This window comes from Psammomys obesus, unplaced genomic scaffold (assembly GCF_907164565.1).
Source record: "Psammomys obesus unplaced genomic scaffold, mPsaObe1.curated_primary_1811, whole genome shotgun sequence".
NCBI classification, from domain to species: Eukaryota; Metazoa; Chordata; class Mammalia; order Rodentia; family Muridae; genus Psammomys; species Psammomys obesus.
The window spans coordinates 14,017,726-14,039,596 of record NW_026592118.1 but is presented as its reverse complement, the minus strand read 5'-3'; the positions used below and the strand labels follow the sequence as shown (position 1 = coordinate 14,039,596).

The window sequence follows — 21,871 nt, the reverse complement described above, 5'->3', positions numbered from 1 at the left end:
GGGTGGTGGCTACGCCCGTAATCTCAGCACTCAGGAGGCTGAGGTTTGAAAGCAGCAAAGAAATGAAGCAAAGAAAAAATGTTGGGCTGAAAAACGGCTCAGTTGGTAAAGTGTTTGCCACAGAAGCCCATCAGTCTGACCTCCAGAACTCATATAAAAAGGCTGGGAATAGCAGCACGTGCTTACAAAACCAGCACTGAAGGAGATAAACAAGCCCTGCGGCCCCCTCCACAGCCAGCCTAACCTAAGCAGGAGCTTTGAAGAAAACACCTGAGGAGAACCTGGCCTCCACATGCCTGTGCATGGATGTGTACATGCATCTACACACACCTGTGCACCAGTGCACACGATGGGTGCTGAGTCTGGGTTTAGTTCAGAAAGCCCCAAACTCAGAACATCCAAGTGAAAGGGATGTTCTTGCTGTCTCCCAAGAAAGCATCACTGTGTTCCTAGGGAAACAGGGTCAAACCAAGGAAGTCTGTGCACCATGCTGTCTCAGAAGTGCTGGCACATGCCAGAGAACGAGCCAGAACACTCTGCACTGGCACTTGCATAGCATTTGCAACCATGCACTGACAAATGGAGACGGAGAAAGCTCTTCTGTGTAGGAGGGGAAATGTTGGGGTGCACTGTATGGAGGGGTGGCTCTGTATATTCACTTGTTAGTTCTACAATGTTAGAGAGATATGGCCCATCATCAGTCTCAGATTTTGTAAGTATCCGTTCCTTCCTCAGCTGCCTAAGGCAATCTAGAACTGTACCTGGTTGGTTTTAATAAAGAGCTGATAGCCAGTAGCTGGGCAGGAAGGGGAAGGTGGAACTTCTGGGCAGAAAAAGGGCGAAGATTCAGTTGCAGGAGCGTCAGCAGCAGGATACTGAGATGAGCAGATGTGAACAGGAATAGAGGTAAAAAACTAGCCACGTGGCTGGGCATGGGCTACAACTGCCAGTTTAAGTTAGATGAGCGAGTCAAGAGTCTGTCCAGCTAAAATGCCTAAGCTTTAAAATATTAGTAAGCCTCTGTGTCATTATTTATACTGCTGGCAGATCCAAGACAGCCCTGCTTTAGGAGGAGAGAGAGCCCGCACCTCTGTAGAGGCCACCTGCCACTGACGCAGGTGAGAAGGCATCTGATTTTACCCCCTGTTGTGATAAGGAGCCTGAAATACCTACAGGCCTCCAGAGACTAAAAGCAGTTCCTCGGCTGAGTCTGATTATTGGAGTGCTGGTCCACATAGGGCCTGAAGAAGAGATCATGTCTTGTTAAGACTATACCTCAAGCGTTCTTGAGAAGTCTCCCAATGATTAAAACACCCAAGCACCATCTCCTCCTCACCCATTTACAGTGGAGGATCTTTACCAAGACTCCACCCTGTCAAGAGCATTAGAGAGAAGCCAGTTTCTAGGGCAGAAAGTGGCAAAGGCTGTTCTTACCATGCACGCTGTACTCCAAATGTCTGCAGGTGTACTGTACCCTGCTCCTATCAGCACCTCTATGGACCTATACTGCCGTGTCTGGATATCCTCTGTGAAATGTTTATGCTGGAAAGGAACAGATGTGATAAATATTAAAAATGAAAAGTCTCTTCTCACACAAAGTCACAATTAAGATGCAGAAAGAAACACTACTTACCACCCAACAAGCATTTCCCAGGTCAGCGATTTTTACTCTAATTTTATCTGCATTCCGTGGATCCAGAGGGTTCACCAACAGGTCAGCTGCTCGGGTTTTTGCTGACATGAGCAAAGAGCAAGACAGTTAGCAATGGAGACAGGAGACTTGCATGTATGAGCACAATGCTTGCCAGGTACAGCCTCTTCCTTTTTTTTTTTTTTTTTTTTTTTTTTTTTTTTTTTTAAAGGAGAATGATAGGCTGGGCCTAGACTACTGCAAGTTGAAGCATTCCCCCTGGGCTGTATCCAGCTCATGGTGAAACACAAGCCATCACTTCTAAGCAGCATGCAGTGCGCCCAACACTGTGAGAGCACAGGCACCACACCTCAGCCCCAGCAGCATACCCTACTCCAGCTTCCTCAGCTGAGCACGCAAAGGCATCAAGGGTGAGACGACATCTGGTTAGCAAATATAAATTACAGGCAGGGGCCAATCTTTCATGGCTCAATTTTGAACAAGGCAGATGTCAAATCAGTGTTCTCCTGAGTTGAAGTGGACATTAAGGGCAGACTTTAAGGCAACTCATTAGCTCAGATGATGAAACTTTAGGATGACCCTAGGGCTCTCTACAGCAGGCCCAGCCAAGGGTTTCAAGCTTCAGGAAAGTTCTCAGCTAAGACCTAACTATGCTCTAAGTATGGGAACACCAGCATGTTTATCTTCATATTTAATCTGAGCCCTTAAGTATTTGGACTTTTAGCACACTGAAATGGAATTGCAGCCTAACAGAAAAGCCAGCTCAGTGCAGAACAATAATGCCCTTGTAGGAGGCTTTTTGTTCACCGCAGGCTGCTGCCTAAGGAACCATGGTGCTTGAGGGGGTTTAATCTGTTGGCGAACCCCATACAGGCAGTAAAGCCAGACTTGCTAACAGCAGCGCAGACTAGAGGAGGGCCAACAGGACCTACACCATCTAAGGAATCCAGGGGAGGGTTCCAGAGTCTCAACTCTGCTCAGTCAATGTCTGAACTCTCGTGGCTTTCCCTCAGCTGATGAATCAGAGTGGGCCAGACGAGCACAGAGGTTCTCCTCTTGCCACCTGCCTTATGGCCACTCATGGAAGATCCCACCAAAGACCAGGTAGGAGCTAAGGAAAAGAAACACAGCAACTCAGAAAATGACAGTACGGAAAGCAGCAGAATGACCTAAAAGAGAAGGTAAAAGGTAGACGGGAATGAGAGCAGTGTTCTAGGTAATCACAGCACACTGACCAACTGTGACTACATGAGGCACACCCACACCACCAACGCCCCCATGGTTACCATCAAGAACAGTTTTGTCAAACTGGATCCAAATCTTAGTTTCAACACTGATGAATGTAAGCCTAGCAAATGACAAAGTTGTTGAGACCGTTTTCAGAAAAGAATGAAGAGGAATAACCCTGCCCCTAAAGAAATACAACACACACTCACATTCAAGTCAGAACAGTATCTGGCTAAATGGCCATGATTTGACTTTGCTTTAGGGTCAATGAGTGTGCAGGAATCTGAAGACGTTACACGATGATCTGTGCTAGAGTCAGTAGGTAGCTGGGTTGGTAGGTCTCAGGGTACCAAGAAAGCAGTTAATTGGCTATCTACTACTTTCTCCTTCTGGCTGTTTTTAAATCACCTCCCAAAGCTGTGTGATTCAAGTCCACTGGAGTAAATCTACACGTCTGCACCTAACATTCCTCTCTGACATTAAATATGGCAACATGCTATTATCCTCCAGGTTCAGGTTTGTACATAGCTATTCGGCTTACAGTCTGTCCTAAACAACCACAGGCAATTAATTTCAATAATTTAATTGTATAAGAACAATTCTGCTTGTATCTCTGATTTCCTTTCTTCAAAGTACGCAGGTATCTGGGTGAGGGACATGACTGCAACACTAAAAAAAAAAAAAAAATAGCCAACTTGACTACAAATATATTCACAACTGATGCAAAATCATTCTAAGTGTGTCTGGAATCAGACTGCCTCCTTAGACTATCACCCCCATGGTGACCTGCCATAGCAACAAATGACCTACTGGCACGCTTTCCCTTCCAAAATGAGGAGCTGGTAAATTGTCTCTGCCTCCACTAGAGTATGAATAAAAGTAGCAGGTTTTATTTTAGGAAGCACTAGGATGTTAAGCCACATTCTCAAAGGCTGATCTCTTGTGTCTAGCAAGAAGGTAGGTGACAGTACTATGTATCAGGAGACACCTACCAATGCTCTATGACACCTGCCAGTGCTCTGTGCTGTGCACACGTTTAAAACATCCTAAAACAAAGGTACAAACAACCTCTCTATCTAGAAGAGGGTCATAACTAGGCCCAAGAAAGTGGTAGAACTAGAACACCTACCAATGCTCTATGACACCTGCCAGTGCTCTGTGCTGTGCACACGTTTAAAACATCCTAAAACAAAGGTACAAACAACCTCTCTATCTAGAAGAGGGTCATAACTAGGCCCAAGAAAGTGGTAGAACTAGAACAACCTGACACATTCCTTTGACCTTTCCCTTTCTATATGTCATTATGATTCCAGAACACAGTAAAAAGATTCACTCAAAGTAGAAAACTCGTGTCATACACTGGTTGAAAATATAGGCAATAATAGCTGGGTGGTGGTGGTAGCAGTGCACCTTTATTCCCAGCTTTCAGAGGCAGAGGCAAGTGTATCTCTTGAGTTCCAGACCAGCCAGGACCACACAGAGAAACCCTATCTCAAAAAACAAAAAAGAAAGAGAGAGAAAGGAAAAAAGAATGAGAGAGAGAAAGAAAAAGAAATAGAGAGAAAAAGAAAGAAATGGAAGAAGGAAGGGAGGGAGGGAGGGAAAGAAAAAGAGAAAAAGAGACAGATAGAAAAGGAAGGAAGGAAGAAGGAAGGAAGAAAGGAAGGAAAGTGGGAGGGAGGGAGACAGAAGAAAGAGAAAGAAAGGAAGGAAGGAAGGAAGGAAGGAAGGAAGGAAGGAAGGAAGGAAGGAAGAGAGAAAGAGAACGAAAAAAGAAAGAGAAGAAAAAAGAGAAGAGAGACAAAGAAAGAAAAGAAAGAAAGAGAAGGAAGGAAAGAGAAAGAGAAAATAAAGGCAATATTGTAAGCACACAAGCAATTCATTTAATATGTCAGAAAACTAGATATGCCACAAAGAAAAACAAAACTAAGAAGTATGGCTGTGAATGTTATGTTGAAAAATCTTTTTTCTCTTTTCACATTTATTTATGTTCTGTGGAGGAATCACAGCATTTGTATGGCCATCACACAAATACCTGTGTATTCTGGGGGACTGAATTCAGGCCATCAGGTTTGGAGGCAAGCACCTTTACCTACTGAGCCACCTTGCCAGCCCCCCAAAAAACGTTTCTGGAAAGGTGACGTTCAGGAAAGCATGATGACACATTCTAGCTAAAGAGCTAGGTACTGCAAAGACCCTTATCCACAGTCAAGAGCACAGTTTGTAAAATCTGGAAAGACCACCAGCTGGAGTGGTACAGGGCACCAGCATGCTGTTAGTGATGGATGGATGCCTTCGATATCATGCTATGTGAGGAACAGAAGCTACTTCGATCATCTGAAGAAAGGGAGAAGATGGGATGCGTATTTAAAAGGAGGCATATGTACTTCTACACACTAAGAACCAAGAGCTAAGAGACCAGGCCCACACTGTGGCAGCCTGATCAAGGACAGACTGATGATTAGGAGTAAGGACTCCATATCCACCCAGCAGTCAAATGAAGAATACCATTCTGCTCTATCATGAGACAAGGAATCTCTACTAGCTGCTCTAGGAGCCAATGACAAATCCCATCTCAACCTTCAAGGGCCATCAAACTACCTGGGAGTCTTTCAGCTGGCATCTACGTTCTTCCAACATCACACTTCTGCCCTGGCCTGTCTTGACTACCCCTGATGTGTAAGGCTTGCCTCACACCGAAGCTTGCTCCCAGTGGGCGGTGCACTGCTCTCTCATAGCGTAGGTAAGGGAAAATAAAGGCAACTTCAAACTCAAGAGGAGAGTGGAGTGTGGACTGAGGAACAAAACACCTCAGGCAACAAATGCTTAACTATTTAGTAGTACCCCGAATCTACAGCATGCAGTGTTTACAGAACACATATAGACCATGGTGAAATGCTATCATTCTGAATGTAAGTGGAGGATCACTGAGCTAGACTTTCAAAACAACTATTTTAAAACACAGAGGTTTCCTAATAATTCATTTCTGTGCCTCTGTTGACTGTTCTGTTGCCCGTTGGCACATGCACCACTATGAAGATGACTGCTGGGCTCCATGAAGCTGTAAAGTGTAAAGAACAAGGGAATTTATCTGATTAACATGATTTAAAAAACTCCAGCAGCATCCTGGAAGAGTGATTTGGAGGAAGTCAGGAATGGCAGCTAGAAACAATTCAGAGATGGACACAAGGCAGCTTCTGAAACAATCAGCCAAGCAATGAGCTGTACTGTAGGGCCAAGGCAAGAAGGATCCTAAATTGAGAAAGGCTGGCAAGGGCGTCCTACTTTGCTTTCTGTTGCTGTAATAAAACAATGACCAAACCAACTTGGAGAAGGAAAGGGGTTACTTGGCTTACATTTCCACACCACAGACCATAATTGAGGGAAGTCAGGGCAGGAACTCAAGCATAAACCTAGAGGCGGCGACTGAAGCAAAAACCACAGAAAAGTGTCGTTTACTCTCTTGTTTCCCATAGTTTGCTCAACTTACTTTCTTATACAGCCTAGAGCCACCTGCCCAGGGGTGGCACCGCCCACAGTGAGAGGGGCCATCTCATATCAATCACCAATTAAGAAAATGCCACACAGATATGCCCTATATGGCCTGTGCCAATTTAATGGAAGCAATTCCTCAGCTAAGGTTTGTCTTCCCAGGTAACTTGTTTGTGTGAAGTTGACAAAAACCAGCATATAGGACATATGATAGAAAAGGATGGGAGTGCAGATGTATCAACTCAATACAACAATGTTGTAGTTCATGTAAGCATAACATTATTGTGTAATACAAAAGCTGAGGTCTGTATCCCCCATATCTGGTTGCAAGCCTTGTTCTGAGAACTCCTGCCTTAATGTTGTATAAACTCTGCTCCCCAACTGTCCCCTTGATATGTCAACAAAGCAGCTTATAGTCAATGGCTGAATAGGGGAGAAAAATTAGAAAAGAAAGTAAAGGATTCAGCCAAGGAATTGCGCCACAGGTAGAGGCCCAGGAGACATCAGGAGAGCTCAGCAGAAAAGCTACAAAGTACAAGTATCCTGGGATGTGTGCTGGGAGGAAATCAGATTAGCTCAGAGGGCTAAGGATAGAATATATAACTGCTCAGTTCTTGTGCTGTGAAGCTTATTATTAAACAAAAAATATAGGAAAGGGGCAGGGTGGAGATGAGGGAGGGAGGGAGGGTGGGATTGGGAGGGAATGAGGAAGCGGGATACAGCTGGGATACAGAGTTACTAAAATGTAACTGGTAAGAAAAAAATAAAATTTAAAAAAAAAAAACATAGACTCAATTATGATAGCCGGGTTAAGAGCCAGACAGAAAAACAGACACAGTTATATAAAAATAACTGTAGCAAGTTCAGATCCATATTTGCCCTGCACACTGCTGCCTCACCTACAACAGCTCACAGTATGAGCCAAGCTCACTGGGGATATAAGGACTGGGACAGATCTACTACATTTTCTCCAAGGACTCACATGCTACTGTGACTAAGCAGTTATTAAATGAATAAACAGGAACTGAACCATCAAGGCCACAGAAGCCAAAGAAAGTCATAGGCAGACATAGATCAGTCAGAGAAAAAAAAAATACAGTGTAAAAAAGACAAGGTAAGAACAGAATTCAGGGTACTGCCAACACTTGAGATGTGTAAGACCCAGTAAACTTCCCTGAGTAACAGCAGAGTAAGCAGAAACTCCAAGTGGAGGAAGGCCTGCACTACTGTGGGAGAGGCCGGGCCCAAGCATGAGTTACCCCTTCACTCCTGCAAGACAAAGCAGGCAAAGCAGCTGCACAGCATCCTGCCAATCAAGAGATAAGACCAGTTCCCTCACAGTTCCCAAGTATTCTTTACATGAAAATGATGAGTTTGAATTAAATACTCTTCCTGCAATGAAGTTTAGATTTTTGACTAAACTAGGACATTCCTTTATTCACTCACTCATTACAATTATAAATTCTCTCTCTCTCAAATAAGAATTTTGTTCTGCATATGCCTGCAATTCCAGCACTCAGGGAGACAGAGGCAAATGGATCTCTGTGAGTTCGAGGCCAGCCTGGTCTACAAAGTGAGTCCAGGACAGCCAAGGCTACAAAGAGAATTCTCATTAAAAATAAAAATAAAAATAAAAAATCTGGGGGCTGGAGAGATGGCTCAGCGGTTAAGAGTATTCATTGGCTGCTCTTTCAGAGTACCCAGGGTTCAATTCCCAGGACCCTCATGGCAGCTTGCATCTGTAATTCCAGTTCCAGGGGATCTGACACCTTCACTCAAAAGACATACATACAGGCAAAACACCAATGCACATGAAAGAAAAAAATTAAAAAAAAAAAAAAAAAAAAAAGAATGTTTTTCTTCTCAGGCTTTAACCTATATCTACCAATCTTGGCTCCCAGCATGAATGAATAATAATAGGTGAGAGGTGGAATAAAACAAGAAACCAAGACCAATGAGTTCCTAGCAAGACTATGCTGAGCTGTCCACTGAGCCCAGGCCTCAGAGACTGCCAATGTGGCATAACAGTAACAATTATGCCTGTTAGAAGACACTGCTGCCTTTGCCCAGAACTGAACCTGTATTTATTTATTCTGGCCAAACCAGGGATGAGGCATAAACCATGTACTGCCAAGTAAGCAAAACCAAAGCTAGAACAATGAATTACAGCCAGTGAGTAATGAAGGCGCTGGTTTGCTGCAATTAAAGAGGTTAAAGCATCTCATGACTATTTATTGTGCTGGCTCAATTACTTGCCCTGTGTTCAACACATTCTTGGCAGTAGAGGGGGCATGGGAGGTTACTACACATTTCCATTAAGGGCCAGAAAGGAAATCAGCTGTGATACCCAACTTCCATCCCGTAAGTCATTCTGCAATTGGCCACATGGCATTTGCTCCCCAAATATGGATTTGAAGACAGGGCCCCAGGCAGACAAGAATCTAAGATCCAATCGATAAATCTGTCGTGATGCTTTATTAAACGCAGGGCTCTACAGCCAGGTGGTGGCGGCACACACCTTTAATTCCAGCACTTGAGAGGCAGAGGCAGGCAGGTGAAGCTGAGGCCAAGGACAGGATAACCAAGTTCCATACAGAAAAGCCCTGTCTCAAAAAACAAGCAAGCAAGCAAACAAACAAACAAAAAACACCCAAGAACAATAAGGCAAGGTTCTGTAAACAAAGACAACTATCAGCTACAATGCTATTCTCTCTAGGTACATATAATGAAAGCAGACTGGTGTCCCCTCAAACAGAAAACCTACAGACACCACTGCCAGCCAGAAAAGGGTTGCCTATGCAGAGTTATGAGGGTGTTAATGGTGGAAGACATTTTAAGTATCTGATGTCACTGAATAAATACACAATAAATGAAAACATCCAGGGACAGGATTGCAGAGAGCAAAAGAAAGCCTAGCAGCACATGATACATTTCTAAAGCATTTCATTTGTTCTCGAATATAAAAGCATTAAAATGTAAGGGTTAGTGAGTATTTTCATGGCTCTTCCCCTCTAGTCAACTCCTTTCAGTGTTTATCACAGGTATGATCTTCCCCAGTGAAGGCAGACAGACATGCAAAACGACACTTACTTTTTGGCAAATCTCCAGTGCTAGAGGCTGAAACTGTCCTGCTTCTGTCATGGGATGGACTGCTTTCCTCTTGCTCAGTAAGTGGTGATTCCTCTGAGAGCACAGAGCCACAGGCCACAGGTTCTAAGGGCCCAGAAAACAATGATGTGGAAAACTCTGGGCTCTTAGGTTGTCCGTTTGGCAATTCACCATTGAATTGTTCATAGGAGCTGCCATATGTGTAATCACTCTCTGCATTTGGCTCATCTAGGTTATACTCCTCGGGATTTGCACAGTCATCTTCCTCATCCTCTTCATCCTCCAGCTGCTGTTCCAGTGAAAACGGGCCATTTTCAATATGGCCATTGGCTTTAGGGGACTCCATCCATGTAGGGTCTATGTTTGCAAGTTCCTGTTCAACATCATCTTCATCCTTCTCAGCATTTTCTTTCCCTGTATCTTCTTTCTCTTCCTGGTCTTCAACTTCACCTTAAAGAAGATGTGGTTAAGATTAGGAGTCATGACTTTCCTTGCACAGCAGTACAAGTTAGGCCCTAAAACAAGAGGTACCTTTCTTTACATTTTTCTGGTTTGAGTTTTCTGAGACAGGATTTCTCTGTGTAGCCCTGGCTGTCCTGGAACTTACTGTGTAGACCACGCTGGACTAAAACTCAGAGACACACCTGCCTCTGCCTCCTGAGCGCTGGGATTAAAGGTGTGCTCCATCAACCTCTGGCTAAGAGACACTTCATGTAACACAGAACATGTCTATTGTTTTTCAAGTCTTTCTATTCTCAAGGACGTTAGCTCTTGAGGAAAAATTACAAGTAAAATTGGACTTTCATATACCCCCCACCTTTTTTTTAAAGAGGCTCCTGATCTTCAAGGAGAGCAACAGAAAACAAAACAAAACAAAAAAAAAAAAAAATCTGGGCCCAGGGGTCATTTTTGAGACTGATACTCCAACCAAGGACCATACATGGAGAAAACCTAGAACCCCTGCACAGATGTAGCCCATGGCAGCTCAGTCTCCAAGTGGGTTCCCTAGTAAGAGGAACAGGGGCTGTCTCTGACATAAACTCAGTGGCTGGCTCTTTGATCACCTTGCCCTGAGAGGGGGGCAGCCTTACCAGGCCACAGAGGAAGACAATGCAGCCCATCCTGTGAGACCTGATAGGCTAGGGTCAAAGGGAAGGGAGGAGAACCTCCCCTATCTCTGGACTTGGAGAGGGGCATGGGAGGAGATGAGGGAGGGAGGGGGAGACTGGGAGGGGATGAGGCTACAGCTGGGATACAAAGTAAATAAATTGTAATAAAAAAATTTAAAGATTTTCATTTTAAATTGTGTATGTATATGTGTGTGAACATGCTCATGGTCCCCTTAGAGCTGGAATTACAAGTGATATGAGCAACATGACACTGGTGGTACTGGGAACTGAACTAGGTTCCTATGCAAGACTATTGACCAATCTCTCCAACCATTAACCCTTTCTTCTGCAGTTTTAGAATAAGATTTGTGCTACATTAAAGTTAGGTAAAAGGTTAATCACACAATAAAAGGGTTATCATTAACATGAAAAAGAGATGCATTTCTCAGACATCCTTCCTCCCTTTTTGAAACCAACTTTGAAATGTTAAAATATGCCTAGTAAACATTTCACAAATGGGATGTAAGGTGCTCTCCCATAATCTCCAAGGCAGCAGCACACAGCCAACATGTGTGGTTCTGTGGCTGGAACCTGTGTGCAGTTCCTGGACACCCATCAGGCTCCTCTACTGCTCTAAGTTATACTTACCATTATCCTTTGCTGTTCCTTCCTCAGCTGCCTCCTCTAGTTCTGCTGCTTTTAGTTTCACTTCTGGGTGATATTCACCATCTTGCTCATTGGAAGGACCATCAGAGGTGATGTTTTCCTCTATGATTTTCCTTTCAGCTTCTCGCTCCAGTTCCTCAATCTCCTGCAGGCGTTTCTCCAACAACTCAGCCTGTCTCTTCTGTTTCTTTTTCAGCTTTTTCTTTTTGTTTTTAGATATTTTTCCTATCTACAACATGGTAAGAAAGTGCCATAGGTCAGGTGTTTCTTTTTAAAACACTGTTCAGGAGTATAAGTGTTGGCAAGATGGCAAATTCCAAGTCTGCTTTTTCACGACATACTCAGTTACAGTCACACACCTAGCCAGAAGATCTACCTTAGGGAAGGACTGTGCTCATATGTTAGTCTTCCCCTAGAGGTAGTGTAAGTTCTATAAGAAAGGCCTAGGAGAACAGAGCACCTTGAAATACTTGGCTTTAGGCAGGAATCTTGTCCTGCAAACTTTCCTTGATGCTGCCTATATCCAGAATCATTTCTACTCCTTAACCTCAAAAACAAACACCTGACAAGACAGCACTATGCCTGAGTTTGGCTTATACCGAGCTGTGAACAACAGCCAATATACCATGAACTTTCAAAAATAAGCATATGATATAAAAGGGCAAAAAAAGGAAAAACCACAGTTTCATCTGCCTCAAGCTACACTCTAAGTCTTGGAAAGTACTGGCAACAAGTGCATTCCAAGTTTCATAAAGCCATAAGCCCAAACCCTGAAATTCAGGGGAGAATTATAAGGGGTCTAGGGCTCCCCTGCAATAATCTGTCAGACTTGGAACTTCTCTTCCAAGCCAACTGGTCACAGTGCTTCGACAGGGTCACTGAACAGATAATGTTCACTCTCACTTAAACAGCTAGCTATGAAAAACAAAAACAGTTTTTGGCAAAAAACAAAAATAAAACGCTACTTGGAGGTCAAGCAGAAGCCATCTGAAGACATTTCTGGAAGAATTATATCATAGCTGGTCTAAAACCTTGCTCTAAGCTTGCAATTCACTGACCTTGGCCAACAGCAGCAAGAGCACAGGAAACTGGCCCTGCAACAACTCTGACTAGTCCCCATCCACACAGGGACACAGACCATTTATAAACACGCCCACTTTTAAACTGATAAAGATCAGAACATTTGCTACATTAATTTGTGAAGTTCAATAGTGAACAGTCCCTTTGACATGCTGAATATACGTGTCAATACTTACAGGTTTTTGCTGTGGAGCCGTACTCACTAAAACAAAATAAAACAAAATGGATATTCAGAGGAAAACAGTTAACTTTGGGTAATTTGGTTTTTAAAATGAAATAATACTGTCTTTTTTAACTCCCCAACTTCAAAAAACTTAAACCTCTTAGGTTTCTAAAGACAGGAACTGAGAATAAAGTTCATGCAATTCAAACTGACAACAGACTTCTTAGAGGGCACAGGAGAAGCCATTCACTGAGCCGCTTCTCCTGCAAACAGTCTCTCTGAAAACACTGACACACTGAGAACATGGAGGAAAAAGAAAAAGAATGCAAGAATTTAACAATCAGTCACAGAAGCAAATGTAAAGGCAATGAGCACTTCAGGTGAGAAGGTTGCAGGTGTGTCTGAAACTACCTGGAAAGCACCACACAAATAAACTCAGCCACACAGCACAGCACAGTGCCGCACTGGCTCTACAAGTGGCCGTCCATGTCCCCAAAGTTTCATCAATTGGTTGCATGAGCGAGTATCATAACAACATGGTGGTACTTGACATGAGGTGACAGCACATCTCTCTGGAGCCCATTAGTCACAAGACATCTAGCCCTTTGATCATTTGCTAAGCAACGTGATTATAGTGAAAGCACAGGCAGCACCACCCTGCCACCAATGGATTCTGTGAAATTCACAAGAAAAACTAAGCCAATGCTCAAGTCACCTGGTTCCCTTTCCCCACCTCCCACCTTTAGATCTTTCACAGCTAATATCAACTGTACCAGTTAAACTGAGATGGACGCAGTTATATTAATTTAGAAGACAACAGTTTCATGAAACCTAAATGACTGCAGGTAGGCTATAAGAAACCTGCTATATATTCTCCATAGAGACTTGGACATTGAGGGCATGCACCTATATAGATGAAGCAACAGTTTCATGGACTTTTAGTAGAGGGCAAAAGTAAGGAAATACATAAGCAAAAAAAAGCTCCTGGTACACATCAAACTCAACTGCCTCCAATGCATAGCTTTAAAAGCTCACAGCCCCCAAGGAAACTGAAGCAATGAGGGCTCAGCTCCCTCACCTGCAGACCCAGAGGGAGGAGGAGCACCTGCTTTCTGCCACTCAGTGGCCTCAGCTGCCATTCTTCGCACATATGCATCGTCCACACACATCAAGATGTTTTCCGGCTTTATGTCGGTATGAATTATCTTGCACTTACTGTGTAGATAATCTAACCCTTGAAGAACCTGGTCATAGTAAAGTAAATAAAGAAAAGACCTATTAGTACTCTTGTTATGTAACTTATTCACAAATAATGTAGTTTTTCTATATTATTTTGTATATAAAATGGAATACAATTTTATAAGGCACAGATGGACATTTACTTTAAAAAAATGAATCTCTTCACAGGCAACCAATGTGCATAACTCAGTTATGCTCACAGAAACAAATGAATCTCTCCATATGTCTTTAATAAGAATTTTATCAGGGCTTGAGAAATGGCTCAGTGGCTAAGAGCTATTGCAAGGACCTGGTGTTCGGCTAAAGATATAGCTCAGGGTCAAGGTTCAGTTCAAAGCACAGCGTGAGACTGCTCACAGTCACCTATTGAAGTCTTGTTCCAGAGGATCTGGTGCTCTTTCATGTCCCCTGTGAGCACTGTATGTACATACACATAAAATAGAATAATTCAAAGCAAAACAAACCTTATTTTTTTTTTTAAGTACAACACTGGGAAATGGCCTACAAAAGCAATGCTTCTCTCTATCTCAAATATCCAGCTAAATAATTTTCAAAGACAGTTAAACAGTATTATAAAGTGAAAGGACCAAAAATTTTAGCAGAAAAATAAGCAGCGATGATTATCGTTTAACTCAGTATGAAAGAGGCATTAGAACTCCATTTGACATGGAAGTTGTTCTAGTGATTTTAACTGATCAGCCTCAGGCTGTGCAATATTTGAGATGTATGATACATAAGAAATGAACAAGTCACCTGTCCTCAGAGCGTATACAGGACTCACAGAGTCCTGTATTGGATTGGATTGGATGTGTAGCCAGTGGTAAAGCACTTACCTACCGCCTAAGGCCCTGGTCAATCCCTAGTACTACAAAAAATAACAAAACAAACAAAAACCCCAAAAGCCAAGATTAAAAACAAAACAAAACAAAACCAAACCCTCAATTAAAGTCAAGTCAACTGGGCTGGGGAGACAGAGAGCTTAGTGTTCCGAGTGCTTCTATGCCAGTTTGAGGATCACAGTGCGGACCCCCAGAAACCCATGTACTTGTCAGGTGGGTGCAGCAGCCCCTTTGTAATTCTAATTCAGAAAGGGAAAACACGGAATTCTCCAGAGCAAGATTTGCATATTGAAAGAGTTCTAGGTTTATCTGAGGAATCCCAACTCAATGAACATGGTGAAAGAATTATAGAGGGTTATTTCTGACATTAACTTCAGGCCTTCACATGCTTGTGAACCTACACACAAAGGCATACACACACACGCAAAAATTTCATACATACATCGATACATACCACACACATATGTGGAGAATGAAAAAAGGAAAAATACACCATGGATAAAATACTATAAGACCAACAGTGAGAAAGACAGCATTAAATATTTTCATAAGCAGTAAAACTACACTCCTCCAATGGGCCTCAGTCTAATTCGCTGACATTTCACATTGCCTCCTCCACTGTGTAAACCTAGTGCAGTTTTCTATTTGAACAGTCTTAAAACTACAATAAAGATGATTACCACTACAATAAAGATGATAATTTCCATCAAATATTTCTTAAATTTTCTTTTGCCCACTTTTTCGTGCCCATACTGCCTTATCTTTCCACCTCACCCTTTCAGTTTAAAGACTACCTCATTGTGAGGGAGGCTTTGCAGGTAGGAACAAGCATGACTCACTATGGAAATGGATTAACATTAATTTCCACTGGCAAGATGGAAAGATTGCACCCAAGACAAGGATTGCATTCTCAGAACTTGAGGTTCCAGATCTCTTAAAGCGTTACATGTCTGCACAAAGATGGGATGGCATTCCTTACAAAGCACTGCTACAATGTCTGACCACGAACACAAGAACCTACCACTTGGATAATGTAAGCAAATTAACTGAGAATACAAAATCAGACCAATACCGCATCAACCAGAGCAAGCTCCTGTGGCAGAACAGGAGAAACTGCAAGGGGAGTGCTGTTCCTCAGAGAAGTCAAAGTGGGATGCAGTTTTTAAAACATAAAATACCAACTCCAACCTGGATTATGTAAGAAACTGAAACCTACCTTTAGAAGTTTTAGAGAAATGATCACTTTAGGTATATCATTTAATGTACTAGATAGGATGCCAACACAAATAATCTTTGCTTTTGAATTTTAGAAAGACATAGTGAAGGAAACAAAGTAAAACATGATTTCTAAGGCAAAAGAATAAAGAACAGGAGAAAAATAATAAGACTCCATAAATGAGGCCCAGAGAAGCTGTCAGGGCCAAAGTCTGAGAGCTGTACACAGGGTACCTACAGCCACAGGCAGAAGTTTCCAGGGTGGCCAGGACAGCTAACAATTGATCAAAGATGTGATTCAGGCTGAGAATGTAGCTTACTACTAGGGCACTTGCTTAGCATGAACAAAGTCTTGGGTGTGACTCTCAGCAATCACCCAAAAGCATTTATTTAATTTTCTCACCCAAAAGCAGTTATTTAATTTTCTCTAAATACAATGATAGTTATGCAAAACACTCATGTTTCTGTTTTCTCACTCTACCTCAGTCCCATCCATCCATCCCCCTTCCATGCTAAGGACTGAAGCCAGGGTCAACCACAGAGCTATATCCTCAGTCATGGAAATGTCATTTCTATCATAAAGCCACACAAAGCTCAGGAAATATCCTACTTATACATATTTATTTGTCTAAGAATTTATTTTGCAGCTCTGGGGATTGAATGCAGAGTCTTGTACATGTTAAACAATCTCTCTACCACTGGGCTATTATCTCCAACAAGCTCTTTAAAACATAGATGAGTCATTTTTGCAAAGAATAAAAACATATACTTCTGCCTTATTAAAGAAATACCAACCAAACCATAGAACCTAACATATGAAGGACACACAAAACAAGTATGTATTACAATGAATGACAGCTCCAATGAGTGCACATTAGAATTCTGCTACTGTAATATGTAGTCATAAAGTCATTGTGTAATTCAAATGCTGATTTCTGTATCTGCACATATCTGGTTACAATCCCAGTTTTGAGAATCTCTTATCTCAATGTTGAATAAACTCTGCTCCCCAACTACCATGATATGCCAATAAAGAAGCTTACAGTCAATCCCTGAACAGTGGAGAGAACAAGGCTGAACTTCCTGCAAGCCAGAAGAGGAGTTAGAGGAGGAAGTAGGGGACTGAGCCACAGACAGAGGTCATCAGAAGAGGAAGTAGGGGGACCGAGCCACAGACAGGTCAGGAGACATCAAGACAAATGAGAGCATGAGGAGACATCATACAAGTTCAAAGATCCTTGGAGGCTAAGGCTAGGGATGCAGGTAATCCTACCACTATGCACAGAGCAGACCTCTTCCAGACAAAATAATTATCTAGGCTGAAGAGACGGCCCAGATATTAAGAGCACTGGCTGTTCTTCCAAAAGTCCTGAGTTCAATTCCCAGCAACAGTATGTTGGCTCATAACCATCTATAATGAGATCTGCTGTCCAATTCTGGCATATAAGCACACATGCAGGTAGAATATGACATGCTGGCTGAATGAATGAATGAATGAATGAATGAATGATCCGAAATATCAGTTGTGCTGGAACTGAGATGACCTGGCCTACAGTATAAAACGTTATAATCAATTTAAGGGACGGACACACACACACACAGAGACAGACAGAGAGAGAGAGAGGAGAGAGAGAAAGACATGCATGTACAGGCACACGTGCACATGAGAGTGTGTACCAAGGCATGTGTGTAGAGGTTAGAGGACAACCTGCAGAAGTTCTCTCCTTCCACTATGAGGGACCTGGGGATGGAACTCAGGTCATGAGGCTTGGAGGCAGGAGACCTCCCCACAAGGTGTCTCACCAGCCCACAATTCTTTTTCTATGTAAGAGTCCTGAGGACTGAGTAAGATAATCTCGGCACTTAGGAGACAAAGGCAGGTACATCTCTGTAGGTTTCAAGTCTTACCTGTCGAATGATACTTTTCACACAACGTACAGGGAGGCCTTGATAGTTGGATTTGATTATCCATTTGAGGAGGTGGTGGCCAAGTACTTCAAAGACCATGCAGACATCTGGGATGTGGTTAAGAAACATCTGAGAACACAGTTCTGAAGGCAGCCAGTTACTATCATTCTCACACTTGCAAAACGTTGTTTTCCTCATAAAATACCCTATCAATACCTTTAATGTGATCAGATGCTATTTATCAGCTAAATACAGAAGCTCTGACTTTTACCATTACGAACATCACATACACATTCAATACGTACAGCAAACTACTCCAGGAAATACAGACCTGCACCCACTGGTGGAGCAGAGTCAAGGAACTTGCGCCCTACCATCCAAAGGCCAGCCCATGCTTCCCCCTTTCAGCCCTGCCCACGGAGACTGGACAAGAATGAGCCTCATAGGAGCACAGTGGAGTAAAGTAAGAACCTGAAGAGCATGCATGAATTTCCACTTGACTACATATAACATATTACAAAAGAGTCTTCTCAAATACCTAAAGATTTATCATTAACCCTTCTTTTCCATCAATATCTTTCATCTATGCAACGTGTCACATAACTGTTATCCCAGTAATTGGGAGGTGACGGTAGGGGTATCAGAAATTGAAGAGTATCCTCAGCTACATAGCAAGTTCAAAACCAATCTGGGCTGTATGAGACACTGTCTCAATGAAAATCTATTAATTAATATTTCAATGTATAGTGTATTTGGGGCCAGGATATAATTATGAGAACATCACTATCATTCAAGGCCATACAAGTACCGAACAGAAATCAAGATCTCAAATAGGGGTTGGAGTTTTCCCTCTAATATATCTTCTGTAGGGCTGGGTTTGTAATAGGTATTGTTTAAACTTGTTTTTGTCATGGAATATATTATTTTTTTCATCTATGGTATTAAAAGTTTTGCTGGGTATAGTAGTCTAGGCTGATATCTGTGCTCTCTTAAGTGTCTGTAAGGTATCTGTCCAATAGGAACTCCAAAAGGAGAACAACAGAGCCAAAAATCTAGGCCCAGGGGGCCCGCAGAGACTGATACTCCAACCATGGAACTTGCATGGAGAGGAGCTAGAACAGAGGAAGCCTACTGGCTCTCAGTTTCCAGGTGGGTTCTCTAGTAAGGAATACAGGGACTGTCTCTGACATGAACTCAGTGGCTGGCTCTTTGTTCACCTCCCCCTGTGTGGGTGTGGGTGTGTAGGGGGGGGTGCAGCCTTGCCGGTCCAGGCCACAGAGAAAGATGATGGAGCCAGCCTTGATGAGACCTGATAGGCTAGGGTCAGATAGAAGGGAGGAGGTCCTCCCCTATCAGGGCTAGGGAAAGGACATAGGGGGAGGAGACGAGGGAGGGGGCTGCAGTGGGGATACAAAGTGAATAAATTGAGAAAGAGATAGAGATAGAGAGATAGAGAGAGAGAGAGAGGGAGAAAGAGAGAGAGAGAGATCTGTCCAAGCCCTTCTTGCTTTTCAAATTTCTGGCAAGAAGTCAGGTATGTGGTTCTGATAGGTCTGCCTTTAAACGTGACTTGACCTTTCTCCAAGCCCACTATCGCATTACCATGAGCAGTCAAGATATAGAAATGGCCTACTCAGTGGTTAACTGCATTAGCTATTCTTCTAGAGGTCCTGAGTTCAAGTCCCAGCAACCACATGGTGGCTCACAACCATCAATAATGAGATCTGGTACCCTTTTCTAGCATGCAGGCACACATGCAGGCCAAATACTGCCTAATAATAATAAATAAGTATTTTAAAAAATGGCCTGCATGTCTACTACTGGATGAACTGATAGAGAAACTGTGGTACACATACACAATGGAATGTTATTCTGTGAGAAAGCAGTAGGTGTTTTTAAAACAAAAAACCCACATTTATTAGAAATGTGTGCTGCTTAATTTTTTTCTTTTTCAGTAACTGAATACAACTATCAAAAAAAGCCCAGCCATACTGTACTTGGTCCAGTTCTGTGAGGGCGGTGGATTGACTGATGGACTGATTGATTGACTGACTGATTGACTGATTTTTTTTTTTGAGGCAAGGTCTCACTATGTAGCTCTGGCTGGTCTGCATAGTGAGTTACAGAGAAACTTAAACCCCACCTGCCTCTGCATGATGCGACTGAAGCCATGTGCTACCACAAATATGTGCTTCCACCTTAAAGTGTTGTAATGACCCTGGGGTTCACTAATTCAATTAGACTAGGTAGTCAATGAATTTTTAAAATGATATTTTTAGCTCTTCATTTTTTAGGATTCTTATACGTATATTGGTGTTTTGCCTGCATGCACGTGCCTGCATGCACATGCCTGCACATGTATGCTTGGTGTCCCCAGAGGCCAGAAGAGGCATCAATCTACTGGGACTCGGAGTTGCCGACACTTATACTCTACAATATAGGTGCTGGCCCTCTGCAAGAGCAGTCAGTTATCTTAACTGCTGAGCCACCTTTCCAGCCCCACTCCGTGGATTCTGTTAAAGCACAGAAGCTCACTGCTGTGGCAATGCATCAGGGAGGCAGAGGCAGGCAGACGGCTGTGAGTTTGAGGCCAGCCTGGTTTACAAAGTGATTCCAGGACAGCCAGAGCTACACAGAAAAACCCTGTCTTGGAAAAACTGAGGAGGAGGAGAAAAACGAGGAGGAGCAGGAGGAGGAGGAGGAGGAGCAGGAGGAGGAGGAGGAGCAGCAGCAGCAGCAGCAGCAGCAGCAGCAGCAGCTCCATTCTACTCACTGACCCTCTCAGTCAGTGAGTTCGTAACAGTAGGAAAATTACAGTTAGGAAGGAGCAACAAAATTAATTTTATGGCTGCGGTCACCACAATATGAGGAACTATATAAAGGGTTGCAGCATTTGGAAGGCTGAGAACCACTGCAGATAGCCAGCAAACAGATCATACACATTAATTCACAAGAGGATTTTTAAGTAGTTCTGCAACTCTTTGAAAATACTGGTTCACTGCCAGAGGCTTATGGTTGGTCTTAGTATCACGAAAGGGTTTACTCATTATTTTTATTTATTTATTTTTATTTTTATTTTTTTATCCAAAATGTGTTTATTGGGATGGCTCCCACTCGTCCTGAATCAGGTGCAGTCAGTGCTGCTTCCTCCTGAAGGAGCATCCTTCTGTCAGCCTTGCTTTTCCGCCAGTAGGCTGACAGAGAGCAGTGGAGCAGCCAACACACAATACTACCGTTTGTGCATGGCTAAAGACCGTGGTGATTTTATAGCACCCTGGACATTTCACATCCATAAAGTAGGAATTGGGGCTCTGCACCAGGCACTTTTTCTTGTCTTTCCTCTTCTCCTCTTCTGGAGAGGGATGAAGGAGATCCTTTGCGAGAGGCATGTTCTCGTAAGGAGGTCATAACTGTCCTTACGTAATATGTAGATTCACATTATCATCATGATAGCTATTAATTTAAATATTTCAGTTAAAATTTTCTTAAATGTTTTTGCTCTGTTGAAGAATGTGTATACTACATGTAGTCTGCAAAGATGAAGTTTTACTCATCTCATTACAAAATCTCATGACAAAAATTAGAAACTAAAATCTAATGTTAGTGGCAGATACAGTCCTTGATATTTCCAAAGACTCATATCTCCTCAAAGTATTGACAAATCCAGACTATGACCATAAACACATACACACACTTCCCTTAAACTCTACAAATCATGTATTCTATTTAAAGAACCTTTCCCTTTCCCTTCTCCCTCTCAGAAAAAGCTCTACCAGTTTAACACACAATGAGTGGAGCCGCCATGACCTACACAGAAAAGCTCACATGGACACGTGAGCACACAGAGTGCAGCCTATCTGCCTACCTACTCGCCTACTGTTTGGGAGAATGAACTTACCAGTTACCAAGAGGCAGCTGGGTTTTGTACTCTCCAATATCCCTGAGTAAAATTGCTTTCTTGTTTTGTTTTTGTTTGGTTTGTTGAGACAAGCTCTCATGTAACTCAGGCTAGCATCGAGCTTGCTTCGTGGTGAAACTGACTGAACTCTTAAGCCTTCTGTCTCAGCCTCCAGAGTGCAGAGATTATAGGTAGAGGCCACCATACCGGGCTGGGAATTTCATTTATCTATCTATCTATCTATCTATCTATCTATCTATCTATCTATCTATCTAT

The 21,871-nt window shown here is 42.7% G+C and overlaps 2 protein-coding genes across 3 annotated transcripts in view; both read right to left on the bottom strand.

The window, feature by feature from the left end:
• Positions 1-21,871, bottom strand: part of Srpk2 (SRSF protein kinase 2) — a 117,891-nt gene that overhangs the window by 13,752 nt on the left and 82,268 nt on the right. Inside the window, exons 6-12 of one of the 2 annotated variants that reach the window (XM_055612585.1) lie at positions 17,698-17,804; positions 13,575-13,740; positions 12,510-12,535; positions 11,236-11,482; positions 9,461-9,928; positions 1,634-1,734; positions 1,435-1,542 (exon numbers count right to left, since the gene is read on the bottom strand). In XM_055612585.1, the coding sequence (XP_055468560.1) occupies positions 1,435-1,542; positions 1,634-1,734; positions 9,461-9,928; positions 11,236-11,482; positions 12,510-12,535; positions 13,575-13,740; positions 17,698-17,804 (1,223 nt within the window). The remainder of the gene's footprint in view (positions 1-1,434; positions 1,543-1,633; positions 1,735-9,460; positions 9,929-11,235; positions 11,483-12,509; positions 12,536-13,574; positions 13,741-17,697; positions 17,805-21,871) is intronic. The other variant, XM_055612586.1, reaches the window with a different exon arrangement.
• Positions 20,831-21,086, bottom strand: LOC129680829 (40S ribosomal protein S27-like). Its single transcript, XM_055612587.1, has one exon. The coding sequence runs from the start codon at positions 21,084-21,086 to the stop codon at positions 20,832-20,834; it is 255 nt and encodes an 84-aa protein (XP_055468562.1). The 3' UTR covers position 20,831.

What these genes read in the sequence shown, in the direction of transcription:
- LOC129680829 (XM_055612587.1), bottom strand. Translation starts at nt 21,086, where the DNA reads ATGCCTCTCGCAAAGGATCTCCTTCATCCCTCTCCAGAAGAGGAGAAG.